The sequence below is a fragment of the Benincasa hispida genome, chromosome 2, assembly GCF_009727055.1.
Source record: "Benincasa hispida cultivar B227 chromosome 2, ASM972705v1, whole genome shotgun sequence".
NCBI lineage: Eukaryota > Viridiplantae > Streptophyta > Magnoliopsida > Cucurbitales > Cucurbitaceae > Benincasa > Benincasa hispida.
In genome coordinates, this window is record NC_052350.1 from 7,140,005 (window position 1) to 7,164,515 (window position 24,511).

General features: G+C 35.5%; 1 protein-coding gene across 3 annotated transcripts; it reads right to left on the minus strand.

The window, feature by feature from the left end:
* Position 1: 1 nt before the first annotated feature.
* On the minus strand, positions 2-3,622 carry LOC120071238 (5-formyltetrahydrofolate cyclo-ligase, mitochondrial). Of its 3 annotated transcripts, none has more exons than XR_005480190.1 (8): positions 3,141-3,622; positions 2,836-2,976; positions 2,244-2,399; positions 1,151-1,192; positions 1,004-1,049; positions 723-793; positions 489-592; positions 2-401 (listed from the first exon to the last, which is right to left on the minus strand). XR_005480190.1 is itself a non-coding variant. In XM_039023394.1 (8 exons), exons 1-8 carry the CDS (start codon positions 3,556-3,558, stop codon positions 389-391), a joined length of 1,014 nt encoding a protein of 337 aa, XP_038879322.1. In that variant the 5' UTR covers positions 3,559-3,621; the 3' UTR covers positions 2-388. The 3 variants fall into 3 exon arrangements, 1 of the variants encoding a protein (XP_038879322.1); XM_039023394.1 differs by having other exon boundaries at positions 489-615; positions 3,141-3,621; XR_005480191.1 differs by lacking the exon at positions 2-401 and having other exon boundaries at positions 538-615; positions 976-1,049.
* Between the last annotated feature and the right edge of the window lie 20,889 nt (positions 3,623-24,511).

A 24,511-nucleotide genomic window follows, 5' to 3' on the forward strand; every position in this document is an offset into this window, starting at 1 on the left:
ATTTACGGAAAACAATACATACATTTATTTTAGATGATGAAAATGTTTGCAGATTATTAACTGTTTGCTAGAAAACAACCAAAAGGCTTTCCTTTGTCAACAATACGTCATAGATTTCTCCATGTTGCCTAAAGCATGCTTGTACAATTAACAAAATTACATGTCATTCAGATTAGTACGCATTTAGAAGCTACTTTTCCAATGGCTAAGAAAAAAGCAATTATGAGGAACCATAACTTCCTCATGATGGCGTATCTAAAATAGGTGCCACTCGAAAAGGGAGGGGAAAGGCGTACATAATTTAACAGCTTCAAGGTTCTTCAAGCTCCAGATTTTCAAGGATTTCATCGAAGAAGTTATTGTTAGAGGTTGATCTCTGAGTCCAGTGTCAGACTTTCATTCTGCGAGGACATGACAAGTAGAAAGTAAGAAATCAAAGAAAAAATTGGAATGACAAGTGGTTAGACTTCTCAGATGAAAGAAATTACTTGTCCAATCCAACTGAGCTGATTGGAATCACACCAGATGGTGATACAAGAGCATCGATTAAAACATCGTTTGGAGTAAGTGGTATAATTCCTTCATCCATTATCTGCACCGAATAGGACAGTGCAACTGCAAATCATTCCAATTGAGTCAAGTGAAGTTGCAGGGAAACAAGGTGAGGTGCAAGGGAAACTAAGGTGAGGTTCTACTAGAAAGGAGAGAGCTTGCACACATACCGAGGAGAGGCTGCTTCCAATTCCGTGCCTTTGCAAGTTCTTGGTAGTTCCTTAGGAAGGTATCATAATAACTGGTTTCATAGCAAGTAAAGACAATACAGATTGAATGAGGGCAAAATCTAAACAAGCAGAGAAAAAAAAAACACAGGGGGGATTTCACTATCGTGATTTGGGAGTCACTCTACTAGTTTCAACTTCACAAATCAGCTCCAAATGTGGTATGAGTTAAGTAATAACAGCAGCAGAAAGAAACCTCAGAAAGGCTAAATGCAATTCCATACCCTCCCCCTCGGCCTAAGCGTCTTCCTGATTTATCAAATGCTAGTCCTGGCAGCAATCATAGTCAACATATTAACAAGTGATTTCACATTGGCTTCTAACCTATAAACAAACCCTAAACAACCAACAAATAGATACAAATATCTCACCTGGTAAGAGGAATAAATCCATGGGCTCTTTTGTCTGCATAACTGCAAAACATAGATGTTTAAATATCAGCAGTGTTACACTCAAGATGCAGAGATGGATTATGTCAAATCATTTTTTTGTTCACAAAAGATAAAAAGAACAAAAAAGAGATCATATGGATGGATAACAGTAATGTTTGGTTGATATATTTTTAGAAAAGGAAAAAAGAAAACGAATGTAACAAATCCTTCCTCATCAAAACTGCAAACTGTTTTGACAGATCGAAAGAAGAGAGAGGAATCGATTTGTTTTATGCCCGCAACGGAACAATAACACCATTCAATACTGATGCTCTGTTCTCTCGATGGCAATAATGTTTGGTTGATAACAATTATCACCACCATAACACATAAGAGTTAAAGTAGACTCATGGCTAACCACTCCCCACTCTGGGGGAAAATGCCGTATAAATTCCAGGAAAACTTCACAAGGCTAAGGAGTTTAACAAAATAAGTTAACGATTGGGTACTAAAAACATAAGAAGAATGAAACAGCAGTTCCATGACCTATCGTCAAGCTCAAAGAAGATCCAGGGACATACTAGAGGTACAGGTTTTTTTTTTTTTTTTGTTGGGGGGGGAGGGGGACAAGTATTTAAGGGATACTGGTTTATGGATTCTGTCAAAGATGCAAACCATGGAAGGTTCAGTTCTGGCTCGCATTGAAGAATTAATAGATCCATTGACCATCCAAGACAAAAAGGAACAACCTGTCTTTTTGCTGGTGGTAAACAAAAAATATTTTGGTCCCCGATGATAAGGACACAATTACCCTAGAGCTATTCTATTTGCAAAGCCATACTATTGCATTAGAGGAGATCAAGCCGGAGAAAACAATAATATCTTTAATGTTATGAAGATAAATGGTTTAAAATGTTATTCAAATCCCAGTACTAATTGCTATATATAATACATGAGTCAAATACATCATTATTCCAGTGGCAGTGCAATATATAATATATTGTAAATTGATCACAACAATCACTACGACCATTGTGCCAGGAACTGACAACAGAAAATCAAAGGAGATAGATGGGGTGGAGTATTCAGTTACCATCTTCACGTTCATTTCCATCACCATCCACTGGAGCTGGTTCTAAGATGTTCATTGAATTTGCAATAAGATCATCCATACATGAAATATTGAACATCCGCATATGACTATTCTTGTCCTCCACACGCGGGACAAAAATCTTCTTTGAACAACCATCTTCAGATAAAAAGAAAAATGTCAACATTTACAAAGCTCAGTCGAATCATACTATAATCAATAACTTCCCCGAGTAAAACAGAGCATTATCTTAGAACCAACATGTTCAAAAAACAACTTATCCGTATCATGAGCAACAATTGTTCCCACATGTACTCTGCATTCAGATCCACTGCGTCAAATAGTCTCTCTGTTTGAAATTGAAACCATTTCCAGACGATGATTATATTCTCCTACACTAATTATTAAACTGATCTAAAGAATCTAATTGAATTAGTAACTAATTGTGTTTATTTTATTTGATGTAAACTAATATAAAATCTTTCATTGAGCCTTACTGACATAATTGCGTTAATCTCGCCAAAAGAATCCTTGAAACTTCGGATATATCATCCGCATGAATTAGAGTAAGCGGCTAATAAGTTTACGAACACACCTTTAGGTGGGTATTGCAGAGTCTCTGATAATAGTCTCGATGTATCGACTTCCCTTAACGCATTGCAACTCACATAAGCACATAATCTCTGACTAGATTTAAACCACGGAGCTTCCAAGACGATACTCTGAATTGCATTGTCTGAAAAACAAGTATAGAGCCCAATGAAAGAGGGAAAATAGAAGATCGCATTCTGTCGATTCAGAAACATCGTAAAACGATATCCAATTAACTATGCTATTACATGGACAAACATTTTCAGCAAAGGCGAAGTTAATCGATGAAGATAAGTAAGCAATTGCTACCTTCCTGGTATCTGAGGGAGGGGTCCATGGCTTTGAGGGCTTTTCGAACGCTGGATCGAAGAACCCGTTTCTGTTCAAATGTGGCCTTCAATTGGTCTTCGTTTTCTGGTTTGATACTCTCGTTGCTCGCCATTTTTGGGGACCCGGATGAAGAACGCGATAATGGAGGAAGGGATCGTTGGAAAACTGAAGGTTGGAGGCGATTGAACAGTGAATTGGCTGCAATGGGTAATAATGGTTTATAGTTTCGGAGCATTGGGGCTTCGAAAATTGCCCACTTTCTGGGTTTTGGGCTCCGACCCAAGTGCACTCCGGCTGGACTTCGCTGGTTCGTCAACTTAGAAGCAGTGATCGAATCTTGAAATCCATGTACCGGTAAATTTGTATTGTTTCCTTGGAGGAGCTGATATTTTATCATCAAAACCAAAATGCTCCAATCCCCAATAAGAACAATTTGATTCCTTTCAACAAAAAAAAAAAAAGGGACAAGAACAATTTGATTGTCAAATCCGTAATTTGGACTTTTCAAATCACATAGGGGCTTTGGTTGAGGCTTTTTTTTATGGAACAGTTATATAGTTTTTAACTATTTATTTGGAATAAACTATTTTCACCTCATTTCACACTTATAATAGTTTTCTATTATCTTTCAAAATCTTTTTTTCTCTTTTCCCCTATCTATCTATTTTTCATCTTACATATATTTTCACTTTGAATATAGTTAACTAATTAATTAATTAATATTAATTTAATAAAAATAATATAAATATTTATTTTAATAAATCAATAATTATTATTAAAATATTTAATGAACTTATTTTTATAATAATTAAATAAATGGAATTATTTTTTTCATAAATTATTAATTTATCAATTAATAATATCTTAAACATATTTAATTAGTAAATTGGGATTAGTTGAATTTAGTTACTATTAAACTTCATTTTTCAATAGTAGTAATTTATTACTTTATTTTATTTTTTAATAATCAAGTAATTTATGGAGATTAATTTTAGTTTGATCCTTCATTATGAACATATAATCATCATTGATTATTTATAAGAAATTAATTATTTATTGTGATTAATTTTTATTATTTCATTTATTATTAACATATAATATTTACAAAACACTTTTTAGTAAATATAATAAGATTTTCGTGCTTAATTTCATAAATTAAATAAAAGCACAATTTTTGTTCACACAATTCTGATAGCATTTACATGCACAACCAAACACAATCATCTTTGATTCTCAGACATCTTATTCTCATATATCTTATTTTCAGACATCCTTTATTTTCAAACATCTGGAAAACCTTAAATCAGACGGCCCCATAGATATTATGGGAGGTTTAGATTGGGATGAACAGTGCAGCTCTGTTAAGCAAAGGAATTATTTGAGTATATAAAATAAAACGCAAATAGTTTCGTCATCATGAAAATAAAATGCACTAGCTCAACTTTTATGGTTAATAAGGGTGATCAAATAACCCGACAACTCAAACAATTTGAACGACCCAATCTAAAATTAAGGGTTAGATTGGGATAATTTTGTTGTTAAATTTTTTCTATTTTTGTTGGGTTGGGTCGTGAGTTGACTAAACAAATTTGGGTTGACCCAACCCAACCCGAAACTTATATACATATATATACGGATTTCTCTTTGTTTAAAGTTTGATTGCTTTGTATTGATTAATTTGTGAATTACTAATGTTTTCTTTTAAATTTGTTATAATGTTTGTCTTTGTTTAAAGTTTGCAATAAGATATTTGGTATCTGGAATTTGAATTTTATGGGAGTTTAGTTATTAGTCATGTGTTGTATATGAATTTCATATTTTTAATTACAAAGAAAAAATAAGTTATAACCCACAATACAACACAACCCGAATTTTGAATTTTCGGGTTGGTCCAGAACACAGTATCGATTCAACACATGTATACCTCTAGTTGTTTATATATATATAATAATTTAATGACCTTCTTATCTAAGTAGATTGATAAATTTTTTGTATGGGATTTTTCTTTTTAATTAACTATAGAACTAAGTCATTATGTAATTAAAGTTGACACTTAATTTTAAGAAGATTTTTCATTATAACCATACTTGTTTTATATAAATATTTTTGTAGACAGCTGATAATGGTTGAATAATGACGTCTGTTTTTGTAGAATTTCTACTAGAGAATGACTTGGATTTACATAATGTTCAAATAATTCAATTACAACTATTTGTTGATTTATAATTAATTTAATATAATTTAAATTTATATAACATATTTCTTTGGTTTAAACCATATTTTGATCCTTGAACTTTGAATCGTATTCTATTTTGGTCCCTACTCTTTGAAAAAACAATTATTTTAGTCCTTGGACTTTAGAAAAATGCCTACTTTGATCCATGGTGTTAAGATTTTGTTAGTTTTTTTAACAAAATGGTGAGTTGGATTGTATTTGTAGATGACTAGGTTGCCAAATACATCATCCTCCCAAAAAAAGAAAATTAGGGCTTTAATTTTCAATTAGAGGATAAATCAAAAGTCAGTTTGATATTGGTTATTCAATATTTTGGCCCGTTGGATGTTGGCATTCTACTTCACTTCTCAAACACATGTCATACACAATTTCATCCATGTCTTTTAGTGATTTGTTTTCTCAAGTTTGGGATATTTTTGTAATTCATCAAGGTGTTTTTTTCTTCTTCCTCCTAATCTTTTTTTTTTAAAAAAGAAATAATGAATCCAATTATGTGATTCTTTGAGATAATGTTTTTTTCTCCTTTTTAAGAGTTTATTTTCTATATGAGTTGGATTTATTTTATTATACTATATTTTGATTTTACTCCATTTTCATCTTATTTGCTTGGACATTTCAATTTGGAAAAAAAAATAAAGGTTTTTTAGAATAAATAAAAAGAAAGATAGTATTTAAAGAAAAGGGAAATTATTTTAAATGAAAAACTGCTAAAAATATTTAGAAATAATAGCAAAATATTACAGTCTATCTACGATAGATCGCGATAGACTACTAGCTATGTCTATCATGACACGGATAGATACAAATAGTAGTCTTTTACAGTCTATTGCTAATAGACAATTAAATTTTGCTATATTTATAAATATTTTTGTTCATTTTTTTATATTTGAAAACAAGCTTAAAGAAAAAACAAAAGAAAAAATATGTGAAACCAGAGGGATGTAGGAGAGTATGGTTTTGAAGGAAAGGAAAAAGAAGGAAATTAATTATTTTTTTCTTCAATTTTGTTTAAGTTTCTTGATTTTCTGTAAATTTTGGCGAGCTTTCGACTACAATTTTAACAGATACTCTAATTTACGTTCTGCTTGGGCCGATTAAATTTTCGTTCTGCTTGAGCCGATTGCAATTTCACCGTCATCTTCATCACAGGCTCTAAATTCTGCCTGAGTCGGTCCCAATGTTTCGTCTCTTTCAATTATCGTAATCGTCATTGGTTTGTACACCTCAAAATCAACCTCTGAAGTAGAGGAGCTCCAAAAGAATGAGAAGATAGAGGAGTGAGAAAGAGTTGTGTATTAATAAAATAAATTAGAACCCTAAATTTCTTAGTCTAAAGTTGGTTAGCTTATTGGGCATCTTAGTCAAACTATTTAGTGTTTGTTCATCTAAATCAACCACCCTCACTATTCTGTTAAAAACATAACAGAGTCTTAACAACAGTGACTAAAGTAAGCAATTTTTCAAAGTTAAGGGACTAAACACAAAAGTTTTTAAAAGTTTAGAGACCTAAACAGAACAAGATTCAAAGTTCAGTGACCAAAATAGAATTTAAACCTCTTTTTATTAATTTGAACTTCTTTTTCAATCAAATGTAGTTTATAATATTTTCATATGTTGTTGTTCTTAACAAAATAATATATATTAATTTGACATTTTTTTAACAAAATAAAATTTTAATTTAAATATAATTTTAATATATATATATATATAAAGGGTACAAAAGTAAAAAGACGGTATCATCGAGATGGAAATCCAAAAAATATATGTTTGAGGAAGGTATCCAAAATTCTCAAGATGTCTATAGATATCCAAATATTAGGACATCTTGTATTACCACAAAACAAACGGGACTTAAAGGGACCAAATCATTATCTACTAAAGTTCAATGACTAAATTGTTTCATTTTATGAATGTTTAGTGATCAAACAATTTTTTGGACCTAAAATGAACATCCCAAACTCAACGTAATTAATATGGGAAAATTTGTATGGATGACCCATTTTTTGGATCCAAAATGTCAAATGACCCATTTTTAAAAAATATTGTCAATTGACCATCTGCTAATATCATTGTCATACCAAATTACGTAAATTACCCTTAACTCTTTGTCTTCTTACCCTTTTATTAAAAACTAACCAAAACTAAAAACTCTTCAAATTTCCCAAGCGTAACGGCTTTGTATCGCTCATAAACTAAAAACTCTTTAGAATCTATCATTTGGGCTTGCAAACGATTCTATTGCCACCGATAAATCGAATCTGATCGGTCAATCTTTCAATTTGTGCCTGAAAAAGTCTTAAACTGATCGGTAATGAGGCTTTGTGGGTCATTCTAGGTTTAGAAATACTGTGAACCTATGGTTTTTTTTATTTGCTTTTTTGGTTTTCGACATGTTCTGTAGTTGAAGATGAGTAAAAAGAGATTGTGAGCGAGATAAGTGAAAGTGAAATCGGCGAGAGCGATAAGGGTCACTACGAGAAAAATGCCTCGATGCCTAAATCGATCGTCAGGAGTTTGGTCGTCGGGAGAAAGGGTATCTCCCAATGACATAAAACGGCGTCGAGAGTCCCCAGGGAACTCCCGACGCTGGAATTCTTGACGCCTACCCTAATCAGACGGATCTCCCACTGGCGGCATCGGGAGATGGGATCTGGTAAAAACCAGATCCCTTCTTCCTCATTTCCCCACTCTCCCTATTTTGAACCCTAACCCATCGCCCCCGAAACCTCAACCCGCCGTCGCTGTCATTCTTCCCTTTCCCTTTGCCGATCTCTCTCATTTTCCCATCCTTCTTCCCACCGATCTTCTCCTCCGCTCCGCTCCCTTGCTCATTGATCCCTCTCCCTTCCCTTGCATTTTGGTCCTTCAAGCAACCGACGCCACTCCTTCAGTTGTCGTCTAGTCCCTTTCCCTTTATCGTCGTCTAGTCCAGCCGCTGCCGCCTCCTTTAACTGCCAACCGTCGCCTGCCGGTAATCTTTCCATTTTATTTTCTCCTATTTTGTATATTAATTTAAAACATTATTTTTAATTTATAGCATGTTTATGTGGATTGAGTTTTTTTAATTGTGGATGTTTCAATTTATGCAATTTTTTTTATTGAGTTTTATTATTGTGGATGGTGGATTAATTTATAGCATGTTATTGTGGATTGTGGATGTTTCAATTTATGCGATTTTTTGGAGTATGAATGTTATTATGGATTGTTTTTAATTAGCATTGTTTTTTATTTAAGCCATGGATTGTGGATGTTTTAATTTATGCAATTTTTGATTATGGATATTATAATTTACTTAATTTTGGACTTAGTTTGGGGGGGGGGGGGGAGGGGGAATCAATGACATTAGGGGCAAAAAAAAGTCAAATCACGTATTATAAATTATTTAAATTTTAAATACTTCGAACAAACTTGGAATTTTGTATTAAGTTAATCAAAATTCATGCTTAATAAAGACTTTGTACTTTGTCCTCTAATCCAGGTTATTGTTTTGGATTATAAGTTGGTCAGAAAAGATTTATTTTTAAGGATGAATAAAGAATGAATTAAACTAAGGAATAAGTTATCAGTGGAGTATAGAGAAGGAGTATCCCAGTTTTTAGATATGGCGAAGTTTCGTGTTAATGATTCGGGACGAATAAGATGTCTATGCAAGAACAGTATGAATTCAATTTGGGAAAAAATAGATATCGTGGAACGACATCTATTAACATATGGAATATCTCCCTCATACTATGAATGGGTATATCATGGAGAGCCTATAAACTTATCTAGAAGTTTTGAAAGTCATTCAATACAGAATGTCGAAGTAGATAGTATAGAAAGTAATGTTGTTGAAGAAAATGAGATGTTGAATCTTATAAATGATTTACAAGTTCCAATTGAAAACGAAAATGCAAATGAAGAAAGGATTGAGAATGAAATATCCTCTAATGGTCAAGAAAGAGATACCACGAACTTATTCGAGGATTTAATGACTGAAGCACATAATGAATTATTTCCTGGTTATTTGCAATTTTCGTCCTTGAACTTTTTAGTGAAGTTGATGCATATCAAAATTCTCAACGGCTGAAGTAACAAATCGTTTGAAATGTTGCTGGAATTGTTAAAAGCAACGTTTTCAACTGGCACCTCTATACCTCTTCCTTTTATGAAGCCTAGTAAAAATTGTGTGATTTAGGCCTAGGTTATGAGTCTATTCATGTGTGTAAATATGATTATGTATTGTATTAGAAAGAGTTTGTAGATTTGCAACAATGCCCCGTTTGTGGTGAGTCTCGGTACAAGTTAATGATGGTAAGGGTAAAAAATACCACATAAGGTATTGCGTCATTTTTCATTAATGCCGAGATTAAAACGATTATTTGCATCAAAAGAAGGCACTTCTAATATGAGATGACATAAAGATAAGCGAGTTGAAACGAAGGATGTATTGCGACATCCAACTGATGCAGAGGGGTGGAAACATTTTGATCGTGAATTTCCTCATTTCACTTTAAATCCCCAAAATGTTCGTTTGGGATTAGCTTCAGATGGGTTCAATCCGTTTGGAAATATGAACACTTCTTATAGTATGTGGTCTGTGGTCATAATTCCTTATAATTTTCCCTCGTAAATGCATGAAGGAAACAAACTTCTTCATGTCTATGCTCATACCTGGTCCAAAATCTTTTGGAAAGAAAATTGATGTTTACTTACAGTCGTTGATTGAAGAGTTGAAAGAGTTATAGACAATTGGTGTGTGAACTTATGATTCTATTACAGGTGAGTTTTTTCAATTATATGCTACCTTATTGTGGACGATTAATGACTTCCCTGCGTACGATGACTTATCTGGCTGGAGTACAAAAGGCTATCAAGCATGTCTAATATGCAAAGAAGATAATTCATCCTTCGGGATAAGAGAAAAAATATCATTTATGGGACATCAGCGTTATCTTCCAGAGAATCATAGTTGGCGTCGAAGTAGGTAACATGATGGAAAAGTTGAACGTAGACCTCCTCCAGTCGTAATGAATAGAGAAGAGATCTTACAACAAATAAATATGCTGGACTTTTATGTGCTTAGCAAACATCCATCGAAGTAAGATAAAAAAAAAGAAAACGAATTCTAAACTGGACTAAGAAAAGTATTTTTGCTTTACTATCATGTTGTTTTTCATTTCTAACTTTAGTCGTTCGTTCTTACACATTTAATTAATATGTCTAGAATCAAATATTGAAATTACAATCCAACCTCACTCTAGAAGGTTCTCAACCAATAAAAGGGGATGAAATCTGTGAGATGGATTTGGGTAGACAACCCGGATATTCAAAAGGCCTAGGTTGGGGCCCTAAACCTAAGTCAATAAGGGGTAGCATCTCATCAAGCTTGTCATATACTCAAGGAATGGAGGAATTGAGAGCCAATTTCGAACAGTCTCAGTTGAGGATTAAGGAACTTGAAGACGTTCAGGAATAAATGAAAGATGATCATGCAAGACAAATGAAAAAAATGACGGAAGACATGATACGATCACAGAGAGGAGACCCATCAAATTAGGTATGATTACTACATTATTTAGTTGTCTAATATGTTGTTATCCTGCAGTTATGGTAGCAAAGTAGTTATGTCTTAAGTAGCTTTATGATAAAGAATTGTTGGCTATCCTGCAGTTATGGTAGTCAAACAACTGGATTTTGATGTATTTTTTGTCGTTTTGTGTGTTTTTTGATATGCTATCCTACAGTTATGAAATTTGTATGTTTTTTTATGTTCGGGAGGTTCCATGTTGTCGTTTTATATGGGTTTAGATTGGTTTAAACCATTTTAGGGATAAAATTTGTGTTTTATGTGTGTTGGTTCTTGTTTATGGTATTTGTGTGTTTTTTGATGTCCGGGATCAACCATGTTTGTCGTAGGGGGTGGGTAGAGTTTCATTGCACTCGCCTTGTTGTTGAACTTGGAGTTATTGTGTGTTTATAAATGTTTATGAAGTGTTGTGAGGGATGAGTTGAGATTGGTTTAAACCATTTTGGGGACAAAGTTTGAGTTTTATGTGTGTTAGCTTTTGTTTATGATATTTGTGTATTTTTTTATATTCGGGAGGTTCCATGTTTGTCGTGGGGGGTGGGTAGAGTTTCATTACATTCGTCTTGTCGTTGAACTTGGAGTTCTTGTGTGTTTATGGATGTTTACAAAGTTCTAATGTGTTGTGCAGTTTGGGTTGAATTGGTTTAAACCATTTTTTGGGACAAAGTTTGAGTTTTATATGTGTTTGTCCTTGTTTATGATATTTGTGTGTTTTTTTATGTTCGGGAGGTTCCATGTTTGTCGTGAGGGGTGGGTAGAGTTTCATTACACTCATCTTATCGTTGAACTTGGACTTCTTGTGTGTTTATGAATGTTTATGAAGTTCTAATGTGTTGTGGGGGGTGGGTTGAGATTGGTTTAAACCATTTTGGGGACAAAGTTTGAGTTTTATGTGTGTTGGTTCTTGTTTATGAAATTTGTGTGTTTTTTCATATTCAGAAGGTTCCATGTTTGTCGTGTGGGGTGGGTAAAGTTTCATTACACTCGTCTTATCGTTGAACTTGGACTTCTTGTGTGTTTATGAATGTTTATGAAGTTCTAATATGTTGTGGGGGTGGATAGAGTTTCATTACATTCGTCTTGTCGTTGAACTTGGAGTTCTTATGTGTTTACGAATGTTTATAAAGTTCTAATGTGTTGTGAGGGGAGTTGAAACTGGTTTAAACCATTTTGGGGACAAAGTTTGAGTTTTATGTGTGTTGGTTCTTGTTTATGAAATTTGTGTGTTTTTTTATGTTCAGGAGGTTCCATATTTGTCATGGGGAGTGGGTAGAGTTTCATTACACTCGTCTTGTCGTTGAACTTGGAGTTCTTGTGTGTTTATGAATGTTTACAAAGTTATAATATGTTGTGGATGTTTACCAATTATGACATTTGAATATTTTTGTTTTATTGTAGAATGCTGTTCGGAGACGAGCTTGGACGATTGTTGAAGATATTGTGTTCCAGACGTGTTTTAGACGTTGTTTTCATTTTATTTCTTCTATGTATTTGTGATATGAGTGTTTATGAAGTTCTAATATCAACTTTTTTTTATTTTAGGATATTGTAATTTTTGATTTATTTGTTATAGTATGGACTTTGTTTTCGTTGTTTTATTTATTATGTGAATCTTTATTTGGTTAATTATGTTTTTACAGGTTTTTCAGATCAAATTTTAAAAAATTACAAACTATAAATTAAAAATATTTGAAAAACAATTTTCAATTAATGAAGAAACTCCTCGTGCATATATTACTGCATCGGGAGTTCTCGTAACTCCCAACGCATCAAATAAATCGTCGGGAGTTCAAGCACTCCAGACGCATGAAACAACCGTCGGGAGTTTGGGAACTCTCGACGCATAGAAAACAACGCTGGGAGTTAGTTGAGGAACTCCCAACTAAGGCATCGACAGTTAGTGGAACTCCCGATGCCTTATACATGCGTCGGGAGTTCCTCGACTAACTCCCGATGACTTATACATGCATCGGGAGTTCCTCGACTAACTCCCGACGTCGTCCTTTCATGCGTAGGGAGTTCTTCTCTCGACGGGTTTTTCCTGACCAAACTTCCGATGACTCGTTATTCGTCGATAGAGTCTCTCCTGACATATTTTCCACTTGTTTCGACGAATTGTGACATCGGGAGAAGTTAGATTTCTTGTAGTGGGTGGGTCATTTTGAGGTTTAGAAATATTGTGAACCTATGGTTTTTTTTCTTGTTTTTTTTTTTTTTTGTTTCGATGTGTTCTATAGTTGAAGACGAGTAAAAAGAGAGAATGTGAGCGAAATAAGTAAGAGTTACTAGAGAGAGCAACACCATAGAGAGTGATACCAGAGAGAGCGACACCAGCGATAGCGATACTTGCGAGAGCGATGCCAGCGAGACTTAAACAGAATGTTTTTTACAATTTTTTTTTCTGAAGGAGTTTACTAATTGAATCTTTATTTCATGAGGAGTGATTTAAGATGTCAACACATTTTAGAATACTTGTAGTCGACCGATTTTTTGGTCAAGTAACGAGCTTGGCCCACATTGGTAATGCGAATAAGACTGTGAAGGAGAAGCTTACCCCAAGGCAGTTAGAGATGTTCAAGAGAACAATTTTTGGGCGATTTGTAGATGTTGACATGGTGTTTAACAACCCAATTATCCATCATATATTGTTGAGAAAGGTGAAGAGGACGAGATCTAACTTAATCTCATTCTCTATTTATGGAAAGGTCGTCACTTTTCCGAAGGATGGTTTTTTGTTGATGACTGGTTTGTGAAATGGAGTTGAAGTTTAAAAATGACGAGGATGCTATGAAGATCACATTAGTCTACTATAAGAAGGTTGCAATGATGAGAAAGAACAAACAGAAAAATGCAGTGGGCCTTAAATGTTTTAAGGACGTTCAAAACATAGAGTACTACAACAGTCTAGACTGGGGTACCATTATTTGGGAGAAGACACTTGATGCCCTAAAAACTGCATTGAATGTTAAAAGTAGTCTATACAAGACAAAGGTGAAAGGAAATAAAAATTACGTCGTGAAGTACTCTTGCGTGGATTTCCACAAGTGTTCCAGGTAGATTTGCTTAACATAATAATCGTGTTGTTTGATTTAACATTATTATTGTTCTTAATATATGTTAAGTTTTATTTAGGTATGGACGTACGAGATCCTAGCAGCATCGATAGCTAGGAACATTGCAGAGCGAAGGAGCAAGGTGGCTTTGCCTCGCATATTACGATGGTCATGATCACACTCAGTGTCATTCAAAGTACTTGAAAGAGACATATTCGAGTCTAACAATGTACGTTTACTCTATGCATAATATGATTATTTGGTTATTAAATTGGCACTAACCAGTTTACTGGATTGTTAATGCAAATAGAGGTTAAAGAGGGTATTGTCATAACAGACGCTGAAAGGGAGTTTCAGGATACCCCAATGGATAGATGACCTATATTTGATCTAGGTGCCAATGATGATAGTGCTGAAAGTGGCAATAGATCGAGTAGTAGGGGTAGTTCTGAAAGTGATGGTGATGATCATCATGGAGGTAACAATGATGAATGTGGAAGGGTGGAGGGAGGGGATGAACATGAACACTATGAGCACGAGGATACTGAATGTGGAAGGGTGGAAGGAGGGACATTCACGCCTAGTAATGATATGTTCCATGATGTGGTGAGGGATGTACGCGATGAGGACGAGTTGAACCCACCTGATGTCCATCTTGCGGACTCCCATAGAAAGTGATCTATAGATGAAGAGTGTCTTAAGTGTGTTGCCCACAGGGAGGGAGCCAATCCCAACGATTCTATTTATTCATACCTGCAGACCATTGGTCGCTCTCGAGCATATCGTCTATACCTAGATAGCTTCCTATCTCCCACTTGCTCGATCGTCTGCACGATTGTTGTCATCCAGTCTCTTCCTCAAACTAAGATCATACAGAGCCCAAAACTTCTGGATTCTCACACCAAGAATACTAAGGTAACCATTGTGGTGGTGTCCTCACTCACTTCGTTAAATCGAGTGTGACTCGATTGGTTTCGAGGAGCCGTTGGCTGTTCATTATGTTCATGCTATTGATCGTGCTGTGCACCAGCCATTGCGTTCGAGGGTTGTGCTGTTGTGGACGCTTATAGACTGATCGAGGGAGTTTGAAGATTGTTTCTTCGAAGGTATGCATACTCTATCCCTTGACACTCTTGTCAGCATGTTGTAATTTTATTTTGTGTATGACCTGTTAGTTTTAGTTCTTGTACTGTAATTGTTTATGTTCAACTTGAATGGAATTTGGAACAATCCTTTCGCTGCTCATGGAAATCCTCATGCTTGATTTCCTTCAAGCGATACCAGGGAGAGCAATACCAGAGATAACGATACCAAAGAGAGCGATACTGGCGAGACTTAAATAGAATGTCTTTTACAAAGTTTTTTCTGAAGGAGTTTACTGATTGAATCTTTATTTCATGCAAAAGTGATTTAAGATGTCAACACATTTCAAAGCACCTATAGTCGACCAATTTCCAGTCAAATAACGAGCTTGGCCCACATTGCTGATGCAAACAAGACTGTGAACGAGAAATTTACCCCAAGGAAGTTATAGATGTTTAAGAGAACAGTTTTTGGACGATTTGTAAACGTTTACATGTGTTCAACAGCTCAATTATCCATTATATGTTGTTGAGAGAAGTGAAGAGCACGAGAGCTGACTCAATTTCATTCCCTGTTAGTGGAAAGGTCATCACTTTTTCGAAGGATGATTATTCATTGATGATTGGTTTGTGGCAATCCCCTACGCGAGTTAATCAAAATGAGCAATCCTTGTATGAACTTACAATCAAGTATTTCAGTAACCGAGTGATGAAGGACACCTTATATGTCTATCTACTAGAAGAAAAATACAAGGAGTTGGAGTTTGAAAACGACGATGATGCTGTGAATATCACATTAGTAGTCTACTACACGGAGATTGCAATGATGGGAAAGAACAAGCAGAGAAATGCAGTGGACATTAAACGTTTTAAGGACGTTTAAAACATAGAGTACTACAACAGTCTAGACTGGGGTACCATTATTTAGGACACTCGATGCCCAAAAGACTGCATTGAATGATAAGAGTAGTTTATACAAGACGAATGTGAAAGTAAATAAAAATTACGTCGTGAAGTACTCTTTGCGTGGATTTCCACAAGCATTCCAGGTAAATTTGCTTAACATAATAATCGTGTGGTTTTATTTAACTTAACATTACTATTGTTCTTAATATATGTTAGATTTTATTTAGGTATGGACATACGAGATCCTAGAAGCATCGATAGCTAGGAACATTGCAGAGCGAAGGAGCAATGTGGTTTTGCCTCGCATATTACGATGGTCATGCTCCCACTCAATGTCCTTCAAAGTACTCGAGAGAGACATGTTCTAGTTTAACAATGTACGTTTACTAAATGCATAATATGTTTATTTGGTTCTTAAATTGACACTGACCATTTTACTGGGTTGTTGATGCAGACAAAGGTTAAAGAGAGTCTTGTTATGACCGATGCTGAGAGGGAGTTTCGGGATACCCCAGTGGATAGACGACCTGTATTTGATCTAGATGCCAATGATAATAGTGTTGAAAGTGGTAGTAGGTCGAGTAGTGGGGGTAGTTCTAAAAGCGACAACAATGATCATCGTGGAGGTAACAATGATGAATGTGGAATGGTGGAGGGAGGGGATGAACACGAGCATTCTGAGTACAGGGATGTTGAATATGGAAGGGTGAATGGAGGGACATGCATACCTAGTGATGATATGTTCCATGATGTGGTGGGGGACGTACGCGATGAAGATGAATTGAACCCATCTGATGTCCATCTTGCAGACTCCCATAGAGAGCGATCTATGGATGAAAAGTGTCTTGAGTGTGCTGCCCGCAGGGAGGGAGCCAATCCCAACGATTCTATTTATTCGTACCTATGGACCATTGATAGATCACTATCGAGGTTGGATGGTCGTTTATCGAGTTTAGATAGTCATGTATCGAATATCGAGGAAAACGTGACTTTCATGAAAGGATAATTGTCGACCATCTTGTCACTGTTGCAGTCTATGTGCAAGGTTTGCATTTACTATAATTTTATGTCTTCACGTGTTCGTGAACTCATCATTTTAGTTTTCTAATTGAAGGGTTCCATGGTGATTGAAGAGACGACAAGGTCGTCCATCCCACATACAGGTGACGATGCCACAATGTCACTTATCCCATCTTGGGATCCCGATTCCACTGATGCGACTGCCTCTGATAGTCCCATCTCCCCTGTAGAGCCTTAAAATACCACCACTTCACCTACTCCCATCCCCCCTCTAGAGCCCAATACCACAACATCACCCACTGACATCCAATCTATAGAGGCTGACATCCCATATATAGAGGTCGACATGTTTGACTTACTCACCATGCCACATATAGGGGCCGACACTTCTGGTATTGTTACGACCAAAGAAAGAGTTACAATGGTGAGTAATTTATTAATCAGTAATCTTTGTTTGTATTTTTATATTTCTTGATGAGTAATTTTTTGTTATTTGTTGGTGTAGGAATCTCGAAGAACTACTCGTAAGAGGAAAGGTGTTGATAATGTTAGGGTTAATGCCTTAAATCTCGCAGGGTCTTATAGTTTATAAACATCTGTATGAACAAACGCTTGTGATGTAATAATATGAGATATTTTCTTCATTGTTGTCTATGAAATATAAGATATTTTAGTTGCATTTACCACAAAAAAATAAACTAAGATCCCTGGTTATTGTTGTAACTTAAGCATGTATGTGGAGACATACAAGTGTTGGGATTTATGCCCTAAAGTTCCGTGTCCTGTAGTTTATAAACAACTTTGTACGAACACTTGTGATGTATAATATAAATGATATTTACTTCACTACTTAACTTTGCACATTTAAATTTTTTTTTATTTTACCACAAACTAATAAACTTAATATCCCGGGTTGTCTTTATGTAACTTAAGCATGTATGTAGTGACGTACAAGTGGATCATGTCTTAAGTGACAACTAAAATAGTCTATAGTATATGGATATATGAGGGAAACCTTATCCTGGTAACACTACGGATGCGGCCTGTTTTGTGGAATTATTACAAATGTTGCGACTTGTCACAGATGGTTTGATCCTGATCATTCGTGTAGTAGACATGCGAGTGGGGGTGTTCTATACAAAGAGTTTGTATAAGACTTGACCTCAAAATGGTAATGTCTTGTCATATAACTCCGTTCATGACTGAGACTTCACTTCACTTGGATGACCATTGATAACATGACCTCAATCCTGAGTGAGTTGAGAACTCTTGCCATTGAGTGCAGTCCTTTGATTTGCATGGGTGCGAGTGGCCAGAACGCCGACTCAAACTATAATTTTGGGGATTCGTCTGATTTGGGAGCTGGGAACTCAGTTTCACAAGATGGAGTTCACTCCTTTCCCAAAGTAAGAGTAAGTAGATAGATTGCTCTTTTAAGGGCTAATCCCGGGACTTGTACGATGTGGCGCCACGCACCTTCTCATGGCCCGAGAGGTGTTCACACATAGTAAGGCTATGTTGTATTGTTCATTAGAGAGATCAATGGTACTTAATGAGAAAGATATAATTATAGTGGCAAAACGGTAAATTGGCATGTTGTAATTACGAGCATCTGTAAAGGGTCATCACACTGATGATTAATTATATCCAATGGACATAGAAATATATCTATGGCAAGAAGAGTTCAACTGTTGGTCTTTAATGGAATGTCTGGTAGTTAACGGATGGTGGATATCATGACTAAAGAGTTTAGTCAGCTATTCACATACCATTGGAGCTTCGAGCCATAGGTCTCTAAGGTCCCCTTGGTAGCTTGGATTCAAGTTAAGAGTCAATTTTTGGGTCAGTTTGAAATGTTCAAATTAACAAGAGGGAGTTCGATTATATATGATATAATTGAACAAGTTAATTAAATATGATATAATTAACTTTATGTATGGGATACACTAATTTGGAGGAAATTGGATATAAATATGATTTATATCTAGTAGAGGAAAATATTATAATTAATATATGATATTAATTTGTATGTTATGAATATGATAATATCACATCCATTGTCTATTCTGTTCTTAATAACGGATAAGTGCATTATAAATATTTGACGGTGTGGTAAGAACAAAGGTGCAGAAATTGTGAAAAAGATTGTGTCATCGTTTAAAAAATCAGTGTCTATACGATAGTGACTGCACGATCGCTTACATATATGATATTGCTAAGAGATCGCTTACCGATTACACTATTGCGCACTATTAACTAAACGATCGTTTACTTTTTCCTAAGCGATCATTTAGCTCCCGATATTTACTAAACGATCGCTTAGTTTTTCCTATGCGATCGTTTGGATGATCGCTCACCCTTTTCCTACACGATCGTTTACTTTTTCCTACATGATCGTATACTTGTTTACTTTTTCCTACATGATCGTATACTTTACCTAAACAATCAAGCATCTTGTCTATGCGATAGACGATCTCATCTCCCACTTACTTGATCGTTGTGTACGGTCTCTCTTCCTCCTTCCCTCTACCAAATCCGAACAAAGCCCACGCTTTGGATTCTCACTCCAAGAATATTTAAGGCTCTGAGTGGTGGTGTCTTTTCCATTTTATTTTGTTCAAGTGATGATTGTTTGAGGTAGAAGGTTGGGTTTCAGACTCGATGTGAAGAATAAATCTTCATCTGTTATGATCTCTTGATCTCTTTAACATTATGAATGCATATTAGTATGTTTTAAATCTATATACGGTAATTATGTCACAATGAATTGGAAAGATCCACTTCCGCTCGAAGGTACTCTTGAATAAGAGTTCCTTCAACAAGTGGATCATGCCTTAAGTGATAACCTAAATAGTCTGTAGTATATGGATAAAGGAGAGAAACCTTATCTTGGTGACACTACGGATACAGCCCGCTTTGTAGATGTTACAAGTATTGTAAAGTGCTACAGATGGTCTGATCCTAATCATTCATGTGGAGACATGCGAGCGGGGATGTCCTATACAAAGAAGTTTCTATAAGACCGGACCACGAAATGCTTAGTCTCGTTATATAACGTCGTTCATGACAGAAACTTTCATTTCACTATAATGGTCATAGGTAACATGGCCTTAATCCTAAGTGAGTTGGGAACTCCTGCCTATGAGGGCGATCTTTTGATTTGCATGGGTGCGAGTGGTCAGATTGCCTACTCAAACCTACCACTTTGAGGATTCGTCTGATTAAGGAGCTAGGAACTCAACTACACAAAATGGAATTCACTCATTCCTTGAAGCAAGGGTAAGTAGATAGATTGCTCCCTTAAGGGCCGATTCCGGGTCTTGAATGATGTGACGCCACACACTTTCTCATGGCCCGAGAGGTGTTCACTCATAGTAGGACTATGATGTATTATTCATTAGAGGAATCAGTGGTAGTTAAGGAGTTAGATGTGACTACAGGGACAAAACGGTAAATTGGCCCAGCTGTACTTACGAGTGATTTGTGAAGGTTATCGTACTGTTGATTGGTTATATCCAATGGACACAGAAATATATCTGTAGTGAGAAGAGTGCAGCTGTCATACGTCAGTCTTTAGTAGAGTGCCCGACAGTTAACGAATGGTGGATTCTTCAAGCTATAGGTCCATAAGATCCCCTTAGTAGCTCAATGGTTTCAAGTTGAGAATCAGTTTTGGGTTAGTTTAAAGTATTCAAATTAACAAGAGAGAATTTGCATCAAAGTTAGCTAGAATAATTCATTCTCTCTGTTTTCTTTGCTTTGATGCCTATTGATGTTCCAAAAGTACCTATATGTGATATAATTGATTTGATGTATAAGATACATTAATTAGAGGAATTTGAAATAAATATGATTTATATTAAATAAAGGAGAAAAGAACTATGGTTTAAATATTACATATGATGTGATATTAAAACTATAGGTTATAAATATAATATGATAAGTTGGTTATTATATTTATTTATAATAATAAAACAATCATATGATAATTGTGGGTGGTTATTTGATTTCTCCTTTAACCATGCATGAAGTGGGATGTTTTGTTCAGTTTTTGATAACTAAAGAATAAAATGAAATGTGTTTTCATTTTACAAATAGACCATTTCATTAGTAAATTACTAATCATTTACCCACGAGAGACTACATGATAGCCCTCTAGTGATAGACTAAACGATTGTGTAAAGCGAGATTTACTAAATGATCGTGTAGAGCGAGATTAACTAAATGATCGTGTAAACGATCTAGCGAAAGACTAAGCGATCTTGTAAGTGATTGAGCGAGAGACTAAGCGATTGGCTATACGATTCTCACGAGGCGAGATTTACTAAACAGTCAAGTATTTTCAGTCTATGCGATAGATAGATCCTATCTCACACTTACTTGATCATGTAGTTCGATCATTTTCTTCCTCCTTTCCCTCTACCAAATTCACACAGAGCCCACACCTCCTAGATTCTCACTCAAAGAATACCAAGGTTGTCGAGTGGTAGTGTCGCGGGGTTACTGTTCGTGGATCAGACTGTTCATGTTGGCTAGGTGATTGTGACGACAACGAGATATTGCTGGAAAAATGCTCACGAGAGCGAGATATTGCTAGACCATTGATCACGAAAGCGAGATAATTCCATGAGAAGAGTTCTTCAAGCGTTTGTCTCTCATTTCCTTTTGTATTTGATTATGAAAGCATGCTATAATTTGTTCTATGATGTATAATTGTTTTGTATGTTTGTGAATGCCTTTATTCTTTCACAATAGACTTGGAAAGATCTTGCTTCTGCTCATGGAGATCTCTTTTGAGATTTTCTTCAATTGGTATTAGAGCCAGATTATGATATTCTAAATCCATTATAGTATTGAATTGTATTTACTTTCATGGTGGGTTTTAAGCATGTCTACATTATGTTTAATTGTTAAATCTATCTGTGGATGTGGATTAATGGGATTTTTGGGATGATTGCCTTTGGTTAATGAATTCTTTTACATTTGGAATTGATTGTAAAGGCCCCTATGTTTTTTGGCATATTAACTTACTATCGAGTCTGTAATTCAAAGTGTTTGAGTCTGTTCGAGTCACTCGTGATAAAGCTTCAAGGCATGGAGATGCAAATTACTTCGAGGAATAAGAAAACCAAGAGTTGGTAAGATCATGTAAACGATGGGGGTAAACGATAGTTAAGTATAGGACACTCGTTGTATAGTACGCGCACGCATTAAACGATCGTGTAGGCTAGCATGCTTCATCACATAATCACTGGTTACACGATCGTTCGGTAAATGTTACTTAGCGCTTGTTCTTCCATCGTCTAGACGATCATGCTTCATAGCATAGTAGTCGTCTACACGATTGTTTAGACTTGCGCTTAAACTTGGTGCGTTGCAAGATTGAGTGGCCTTCATGATTCCTCGCATAGTCAAAGGCACTCGATAATTGCTACACGATCGTGGTTACTCGACCAACTTTGCTAGACGATCACAAAGAAGGCTTCGCCCGGGCGGTTCAAGACCCGGTTCGCTTGTTGAACCGGTTTGCTCAATGGTTTAATGTAATAGATAGATTTATTTTCGATTTTTCAGGCTAATCATCCCGATCCATTAATTTTGGTGAATATACATGAGATGTATGTTTTTATTATATGTCATATAGTTTTTAAATCCAACCATAGGTTATGCATTAGTCGTGCATCATCTCTATATTGTAAGAGTTATGATATAGTAGTTTGTGATTAAATTACTTAAGAGCATACTCATGCATCATATAATATAAGAGTTATATTTATGAGTGCATTAAGCATATTCATGCATCATCTTTATATTATAAGTGTTACAATATAAGGGTGTATGGAAGCATGTATGCTAAGTTCACTACTTCTCTATATAAGAGTTATATATAGTAATGAATGGACATTGCATGAATCATGACACATAGGTTAAATTTATAAGTTATAAATACCTAGTCTAGCTTAGCAATGTGAATGATTTTGGTTGTTTCCATTTATAAGTGTTATAATGGAAATTAAAACTAAAATCAATAAGAAAGACATCCATGCAAACTTAGGCTTGAATCGTGTTTTAAAATAATTTTAAAATTTGATGGAGATAGACCTAAGATCACGGTTCTAATGAGATTAGAAACCTAAGGTTTGATCTTTTAATCAGTTTAATAGGATTAAATTGACTAATAGAAGATTAAATATGTACCAAATCTATCTATAAGGGACCTTTTGTCTAAAACGGGTTTAAAGCAGGTTCTGTCTAGGCTGGGGTATTTAAGCCGACGGAAATGGAACACCCCTACCTGGGAACCTATCTGGAAAGGTGAATTAGATAGATTTGTTGCATGCATGCAAATTTGATGATAGTCCGTTAAAGTGTTTAATGGGACTTTATTCGAACTTGTTTAATTATCAAAGACAAAAGTTGTTTTTTAGCAAATTAAACTCACACTTAGATAAAATCAGTAGTCAGATTATCTAAGTTAATGAATCCCTAGGTAGAACATTCAGTGTGAGATACTTGGGGTACACGATACTTCACTTAAACCTCTTTACGTTTCTCTCTAATATTCACACCGCGAGATCTATCCTCGACCTTGAGGCACCCTGGAAGTCCCCTAAAAGATGGAAGTTTTGCACGACTCTTTATTTGATCTCCTGTATAGGATAAGGTCGCTACAATCTCTTATCCTAATATGCCCTTTCCCTATGGTGGGCGTGTTAGGGTAGGACTTTAGAGCCTAAAATGAGAGGCTACACTTACGTGAAATTGTTAAAGCTTAACAGTTCTTGACCGAAAAATGGTGACTGTTAGAGTCAGTTACAAGAGTTGTTTCTGTCTAATGGTTGAAAACGTCTCATCTCAGTGAAGGGGCACTTGATCACCCCATCAGTGGCTTTTGTCTTGCCTCGCTGGGGCATCATTGCAAAATAGATGTCTTTTCACTTAGGGTACATAGGAACTATTTTGCTAAAACTAAAATTAGTGTTAAAAGTGCTAATGCATAGAATTATTAAGTTTGTTCATGTCTTTCAGCAACTTTAAAATAGCTACAGCTACATTAGCTCTATTAAATACCAATAAATTGACTGGCGAAAACTACGCTAGTTGGAGAAACACAATAAATACCATACTGATCATCGATGACCTTAGGTTTGTCCGTACGGAGGAATGTCCTCCTATTCCGACTCGAGAATGTCGCTCAAAATGTTCAGGAGGCATATGAGAAATGGACACGAGCGAACGAGAAGGCCTAAGCTTGTATCTTAGCCAGTCTGAACGATGTTTTGGCCAAGAAGCGTGAGCCTACGGTCTTGGCGCATGGACAACTCAAGCATGAATCTTTGAAATTCATTTTCAATTCCAAAATGAAAGAGGTTACATCTGTTCGAGAACACGTTTTGAACATGATGGTCCACTTCAATGTGGCGGAGAAGAATGGATCCCGCGTTGTCCTAGGTTAGCATAATTTTGCACTCATTGCCAAAAAG